We start from the raw sequence: 7,977 nt of genomic DNA, 5'->3' as shown, positions 1-7,977 counted from the left end.
TGCTAGGCATTGGCTTTCATAAACAACTGAATTGAGCAGTTGAGAAGAGAACCTATTCACACTCAAGAAGTATTCTTCTTTCCCCTCAAGTAATCCTGTAAAACTGGAGTCGCATGCACAGATTAACTATTTTGCTATCTAATGACATCTTGTGGCATCTTGTTTTCGTGGTTTAAAATAGGATTCAAATTATCACTGACTCATAGGCATGTAAGGATGACATCACAAAAGTACTGAACAATCTAGATTATTTTCTATTCTCATTCCATTGTCTTCAGACAACTTGTGTAAGAAATACATGCTCAGATTTGACCTCTCCACATCGATGCTTTATTTAAATGTGGAATGAGCTCAGACAAGCATTAAGATAATACATACAGAAAACACCAGTTTCAATGAGGCCATCGGGAACTTCAGCTTTTCATCTAGCTTTCAGAGCTATAGCCTCCTCCCAGTGTGCTTCTGCCATCTCAACAGTGGCTTTGTACCAACTCTGTGTTGAAGTGTCTCTTTGTGGTCACTTGCATGCTAGCTGTTTGTGGATGTGATACAACTGACAGTTGAAGAACATTTATGTAAAAGTGCTGTCTGGCTGATGTGACAGTTAGTCTGCTATAGAACAAAATAAATGCAGATGTGAATAGAAGGCAAGGCCTGGCAGAGAGGTGATGTTTGCCTTGTAAAGTTCAGGAACTGATTTGTCTGCAGGTCGTGAATTTATGATAATCATCCATATTATTTACATCTAAATTGCTTACTAAATGAGCTAAGAATGCAGTATAATCTCATTAAATCCATGGAGAAGTATTTTTGTCATAGAAATATCTTATTATGTAGTCATTTAATGTTTTGTGAGCTAACATGTTTTAACAAATCTTTTATTGCGTATTACTTTCCACTCTCTTGATGATGATTTCAAAATCTGGCCATTAAAACAGGACTCTTTTCACAACTCTTTGTTAATGACACTTAAAACTGAGCAGTTCATCTTTTTGAATTTGGGTAGAATTTGAAAGGTGTAAATTACAAATCTGGCTTTTATGTGCTTGTTTTATTGATCAAACTGCTTCACAGAAACCAGAGCAATTCCAGTAGCTTAACAGTCTAGATTACCTTCCAGCCTTCTTAATTGGCCCACTAGGGTACAGTTACTTTTCAATTTATATTGAGAGTAAGACAGGGTGATGCAATACCTCTTCATTGTACTTGAGTAACAGGGGCACTAAAGCACCATGAGATTCCTCATAAATTCTGTATGCACAAACTGCTTGTTGATTTAGGTAGAGACAGTTCTGGCTTTATGTAGTAGGCATTTTAGACCAAATTCTGTGTGTAATCACTCTTGTGTCTTACACTGACTTCCATGGGGATACAGTAAAGTTAGTAAGATTTGGTTGAGTGTTATGGTAAGTTCATTCAACACATCAGAGTCCAGCTCATCAAATGAGGTCATCTTCTTGTGTTTGCTGACAGGTCAAAGTCATGGTGCGCATTTCTTCCACGCTTGCAAGAGACACGTCTGAGTCCAGCTCTTTCCTAAAAGTTGATCCCCGTAAGAAGCAAATCACGCTCTATGACCCAGTAACCTGTGGAGGTCAGAATGCTTTCCAGAAAAGGGGCAACCAGGTTCCACCCAAGATGTTTGCTTTCGATGCAGTTTTCCCCCAGGATGCATCACAGGTAGGAAAATATCATCAAAATAGTTATCTAAACAATAATGTGCACCAGAGCCAAACTGATTTCAGCTGTGATAGCCATACTTTCATTAGTTAGCTAGAGTTGTATTTTGTCAATGTCATTAATAATGAAATAAATTTATTAGATTATATCTAAATAATTGTTTGCTTTCTTTATTCCTTGCTGTAAACAATTGCACCTAAAAGCATATGTGCAGTGAAAGTGCTAATTGTTGCCTAGAATGCAAATCCTGAATATTAGTAACTTGCATATTTTAAATTGATTATTTGGTGTATCCAGCAATCTGATCAGAACTGTGGTTCTTTAATCCAATGCTCTCTTCATTATGAAGTCAAGGATTATTTGAACAGTAGAAAGATTGTGATTTTAGTCCACAAATCTCTAATCATGTATATATTGATTTCTTGTTTTTTATTAGACCTTGACTTGATGTACCATGTTACCCAAATGCCACGAGGAAGACAGTAAAAGAATAAAGTAACATTTCAGAGTACAATTAGAAAACAATACTGCAATGCTGCTTCTGTACCCATGAACTAAACAGAACTAGGATACGGGTCCAGCAGAAGAATCAGAGTATGATCAGATCAGTAGTTCCATCCTGACTAAGTTCTGTTCTAGGCAGCTAGCTTTCCCAGGCTACTGCCTGGACACAGTTCAGGGATATGATGTACTGTCACACACAGGGTGCTTCTTTAAGGCTGCCCTGTCTTCAGGCAGTAAAAAAGTTCAGGTTATGGTCAGGATTAATTTGATACTAGTTAGTCTGTGACCTTTACTGTTATATGGACCAGAAATACCTGGGAGATAACGGATATCTACTAAGAGAATTTATGTGATTTACTGTTAAAAATAAAATACTTCCTAGAAAACCCTAAACTGCTATTTCTGATTTTGTTTAACCCTGTAATGATAGCTAGTTACTGCAGAAGCACTGAAGACATTACAGAGTGCCTGAACCTTAAATCTAAGAATGCACAGTGTAAATTTATGTTTTACTTCTTAAAATACTGCTATAGGCTTTGGGATGGAGTCTACTCCTGCTAAAGGCAACAAAGACTCATAAAAATGTAGAGAAAAACTAAGAAATGTTACCTAGCTAATACCAGAGGCTGTTTTTTTCCCCTTATATTCCTTACCTACCTGCTAGTGAAAATGAATTCAGTCCATAATTGGGAAAGTAACAGGGCCTATTAATATTTCTCAGTATTTGCCTTTCAATTTAAAAAAAAAAAACGTAGTCTCTTAATAGGCAGTTCGGCAGTTCTAACAAACCAATTGCATCCCTCTGTCTCGTTACAGGATGTGTTTTTTGTTTAACTCCAGAAAGGATGTTGATGAAATGAAACTTCCTTGACAGAACAAAAGTCCTGTTTCATGTACTTACATAAGTAATGTCACTACCATCAGAGCGTTGATCACATAAATGAAATGAGCAGGATTAGACCTTTTGATACTTCAGCATGGTATCTGGGGCACTGATAATTTTATGACCATTTATACTGAAACGACTCTCTTGAATTTTCTTATTGTTGATAGTTTTCTTTCTTTTCTTTTCTTTTCTTTTCTTTTCTTTTCATTTTCTTTTCTTTTCTTTTCTTTTCTTTTCTTTTCTTTTCTTTTCTTTTCTTTTCTTTTCTTTTCTTTTCTTTTCTTTTCTTTTCTTTTCTTTTCTTTTCTTTTCTTCTTTTCTTTTCTTTTCTTTTCTTTTCTTTTCTTTTCTTTTCTTTTCTTTTCTTTTCTTCTCTTCTCTTCTCTTCTCTTCTCTTCTCTTCTCTTCTCTTTCTTTGTACCTATGACAGGCTGAAGTATGTGCTGGTACTGTGGCTGAGGTGATCCAGTCAGTGGTCAACGGTGCAGATGGCTGCGTGTTCTGCTTTGGCCATGCCAAACTTGGTTGGTATTGTTAAATGTCTCTATCTGAGCAACAAAGTGAACATTTGTAACCCAAGATTGTTAATACTTTAGATTAGGGAAAACAAACCTTCATTTATCTTTGCATTACTGATACGTTGCATGCATGACCTTACACCACACCTTTGCCTCTCATTTACACGTCTATCAATTTGGCATAAATGCTGGACAACGTGCTCTTTGAAGCAGAGATTGTCTTGAGTTGTTGCTTCATTCAGTCCCCTTAGTACTATAGCAATTCTTAGTATTCTAGTATCTTCTTAATTAATGATCCAGCAGAGACCTATAATTTTACAGGTGTGCCTAGAATCAAGACCACTTATACAGCTAACTCCAGGACGCCTCTGCACCAAGCAGAAGTAACAGTAGAATGAGCACTTGGATGTTTAATGTTTTTGACTTCCCAAAGTCTAGATGGTAGGTGAGATGGAAAATAAGGCCACCAATTAATGATGTCTCACAAGTGTCCAGAGAGGTGACCCAGCTAGGGCTTTGCTGGAGCTTGAGTTGAATCTCTGCAGTTGTTTTGTTGTCCTCACCAGTCCACCAACCATGAACACACCCAGCAGTTGCCACAGATGCATATATAAAATATCTTTTTCATTGGTCTTTTTCCACTTAGATTCAGTGTATGAAATAAAACAAAGCAAAGAAGGGATAATGTAGAGCTCTGTAGTAAATTGGAGCAGGTTGCCTAGTGATGTGGTGCCCCATTCCTGGAGAATTAAGGTCAGGCTGGATCAGGTCCTGGACAACCTGATCTAGCTGTGGAAGTCTCTGTTCATTGCAGAGAAGTTTGACTAGATGGCCTTCAAAGGTCCCTTCCAACTCTAAGGATTCTATGATTTTAAAATGGCATTCAGGATACACTGCACTCACAGTGTTGAAAACAGGGCATTTTAGAGACCATGGCATTCCTGCTCTGCTCAGTTTACATCGCTGTTCAGCCATGGTAGTAGCTGCTGTGCTGAGTGGTAGGGACCTGCTATACCCTGCATGGGGCATGTCAGAGGAATACGTGAGATAACAGTTTGTTGAAAGAAACTCAAGATTCCATCTGTCAGTTTGAAATGTTTTCCATTTTCTATAAATTATTGGTCTGTCTGTCTATCTCCCTTTTCTGAATGTCCTTTTTGTAGTGTAGAAGTTGTTTTCATGAGGCTGTGTATAAGATCACTTTGCAAAAAGCTATGAAAGACTTTCTCTAACTTCCCATTCCTGACAGGAAAGTCATACACCATGATCGGCAAGGATGATTCCATGCAAAACCTCGGCATAATCCCTTGTGCCATCTCCTGGCTCTTCAAGTTGATTAATGAACGCAAAGAGAAGACAGGAGCGCGCTTCTCAGTCCGAATTTCCGCAGTGGAAGTGTGGGGGAAAGAAGAAAATCTTAGAGACCTGTTATCTGAAGTGGCTACAGGAAGCCTGCAGGATGGCCAGTCTCCAGGTGTCTACCTTTGTGAGGACCCCATTTGTGGCATGCAGGTGAATCCAGTCTTCAATTTACATGAAAACAAGTATTATGATTTTTATTTTCATCTATTGAGATGGTCCAAATTCAAGAACTACCCAGAATGTAAAGTTTATAGAGTTGAAAGTGTTTACTTTAAAGCATGCAAGATCTTTATGACCTGCAGCTGCATGGCCATCTGCTCTCCTGGCCTAAATATTTGTACCTCTGGTATAACTGATGTTGAGCAGGGACTTGTGTTTGCAATAAAATGTGAAAGCATTACTGCAAACAAAAATTCACCTCATTTAAAAAAAAAAAAGTGTGATTCTTTCTTTTGTAAAACAACAGGATAAAATATTTACAGTACTGCACAAATAGCTGGAGGCCATTAATATGGCTGTTTATCTCTTTGTAAACATTATTTATAGCACTTGCATTAGCAGTGTTGTAGGAAGCATTAATCGCTACTTATTAATTGCTGCCAAGATATAAATTCCTGAGTTGGGCAAGCCAAGAATAACTCCAACTCTTCTCAGGTTTGGAGGTTTATCAGGAATGAATAACTGGCTCGTGTATTTCCTGGGAAACCACAAGACAGGCTCAGCAAGCCCTTTATGTTTAATTTTGATTTGGAAGACAAAAAAGGCCTCTGCTTTCTACTTGTTGTCTGTGATGGAGTGAATCTGATTTTTGTATGACCAGATGGACAGAGGGCAAAATAGCAGGATGGAACATGAGTACTTTATTTTAGCCTTAAATGTAATGGCTGCTTCCATCCAGAAACTGCAAAGCAATTCTCTTCAAGTATGGGAAAATGAAGGGAGGAAGGAACAGACTCTGTTTGCACCCTGTTTCCAGCAGCAGTCATGATTCACATCCCTTAAGTTGTAGATTATGAGATTTTAAACAGCAAGTAATAAAGTTTGTGTTTTATCTCTTTGTGGTGAAGCCACAGAAAAACTTCCCATTTTACTCAAGGACTGGAAAGTTTTTTGTCATTTTAAATGACAATTAGAATTTTCATGCTCACTTGATTCCTGGTTTTAGTGTGTTATGAAATGCTTACATTGTCATAAGAGATCTCACTCCCTGGTATCCAGTAATGGGTGCAGTACAGAGAGTATACAAAGGAGAACTCAAGTTCTTCACATTTCCCATTGGGGTAACAGATGACTAATTTAGGTCTGAATTAGCATAGAATACTAATATGTTTCATAGCTGTGTGACCCTTCCTTACAGCTAAACTCTTCACAAAGGTATTTAAGCACAATAACATTATTAATGATAAATATTCCACTTATATGATATTAGTAGCCTATTTTTGCATACATATATACAGAGGAGCCATAGACTAAGTTAATTATTTTATGTCACTGGAGAAAAGGTAGCTTCATGAGAGGTCTATGTTTCTCTGCAGCATAAAATACTGCATTAAAATAGGACCAAAACCTATCTTTGTTTGTGTTTGTAAGAAAAGTGATGTTCTGTAGTCATGTCCTACACCTGAATTTTCAAAATCCTCCAATGAAGGGAAGACGTTATAACCATACAGATATGCAAAATCAGCAGTGTGTATAGCAAATGAATAATCACCATAAGTCATACTGTTTGTCATTGGGCCTTTCCAAGTATGCACATTCTCTTGTTGCTTACATAAGTGAGATCCATCCACAGAATGGCTTACCTTCTGCTTGCTATGTTAACTCCTTCTTGCCCTTCAGCCTGCAGCTGTGTTACTTCATCCTATGCAAAGCCTTGGCATTATCCTGCCTCAGGCTGATTAATTACCACAAAGGGAGACAGGAGCACTGTCTTCCTTAGGGAGAACTTTTAGCACTATTAGCCAGTAGGGGGAAGAAAACCCTGAGAATGGGAATTCATCACTGTATTTATGCCAGACAAAACAAGTCTATCCTGTGGGCTGAGGGCCAATTCTGCGTACTGTTAAAACTGATGCCATCAGTTTTGCACTGTTACATCTGCCTTCCATAGACAAGCAAATCTTAGTTGATGTGAAACACACATGTATTCCTTAACATCGTGGTGGGTTAATTATATCTGCCCTCCTACACTGTCTATCTCTTCAGAGAGATATGAGCAGACTGGTGGCAGTGACTGAGATCCAGCAAATGGGAATGTATGCACACTACTTGTCTTGCTCTGGTTAATGGTTTGTCCTGTCTTTTGTTCAGGTGCATGGGTATGTTGTATGAAGGGACATGAAAGTGGCCTCTCTTCACTTGCTGTGGGGCTGAGCACATGATTCAATCCTGTTATCTCACAGTTTTAAACTGCAGACTGCTCTCTTCTAGCACTTTCTGATAGGTAACATGCAGGCCTGCCCCTGCTAGTCTTCACCAACTGTTGGATTTGATTTGTCATCCACAATAGCTTATTTTTCTTTTAACTGTCAGGAGGACACAGTGATTGCCAGTGCAGGAAAAAGAATGTAGCAAAAATAATAAACTTTAATAAATGGACTAAAATGCTGGGAAAGTGATGGAACAAATGTATGTATCTATCCAGCCCATAGGACTGTTTCCTGCCAGTGTTGGGAGGGTGTCATTCAACAAGCCACTTCCTCCTTTCCAGTACCATCAGAAGATGGCTTTTCTACAGCATGAGTTGACTGCAGTGGATGTCTCATAGCACTGACTCCTGTGGGAGCCTCTGGGTAATTTCTTCCCTGTGTTAACTCTTAGCTCCAGAACCAGAGCGAGCTCCGTGCCCCTACAGCAGAGAAGGCCGCCTTCTTCCTGGATGCCGCTATCGCCTCGCGGCGTGGCAGCCAGCGGGACTGCGACGAGGAGGATCACCGCAACTCCCACATGCTCTTCACCCTGCACATCTACCAGTACCGCATGGAGAAGAGCGGCAAAGGCGGAAGTAAGCTTCTCCCTCACTCCCTT

The 7,977-nt window shown here is 39.0% G+C and overlaps 1 protein-coding gene across 1 annotated transcript in view; it reads left to right on the top strand.

Moving 5' to 3' along the window:
* The first annotated feature begins 1,453 nt into the window (after positions 1–1,453).
* KIF26B (kinesin family member 26B) overlaps positions 1,454–7,977 on the top strand; it is a 61,299-nt gene continuing 54,775 nt past the window's right edge. The window contains exons 1-4 of the mRNA XM_010706846.3: positions 1,454–1,680; positions 3,501–3,594; positions 4,838–5,100; positions 7,771–7,954. Coding sequence (XP_010705148.1) covers positions 1,483–1,680; positions 3,501–3,594; positions 4,838–5,100; positions 7,771–7,954 — 739 coding nt within the window. The 5' untranslated portion in view covers positions 1,454–1,482. The remainder of the gene's footprint in view (positions 1,681–3,500; positions 3,595–4,837; positions 5,101–7,770; positions 7,955–7,977) is intronic.

The sequence above is a fragment of the Meleagris gallopavo genome, chromosome 2, assembly GCF_000146605.3.
Source record: "Meleagris gallopavo isolate NT-WF06-2002-E0010 breed Aviagen turkey brand Nicholas breeding stock chromosome 2, Turkey_5.1, whole genome shotgun sequence".
NCBI classification, from domain to species: Eukaryota; Metazoa; Chordata; class Aves; order Galliformes; family Phasianidae; genus Meleagris; species Meleagris gallopavo.
Note: the sequence above shows the minus strand (reverse complement) of the source record. Positions and strands in the feature narration are given on the sequence as shown.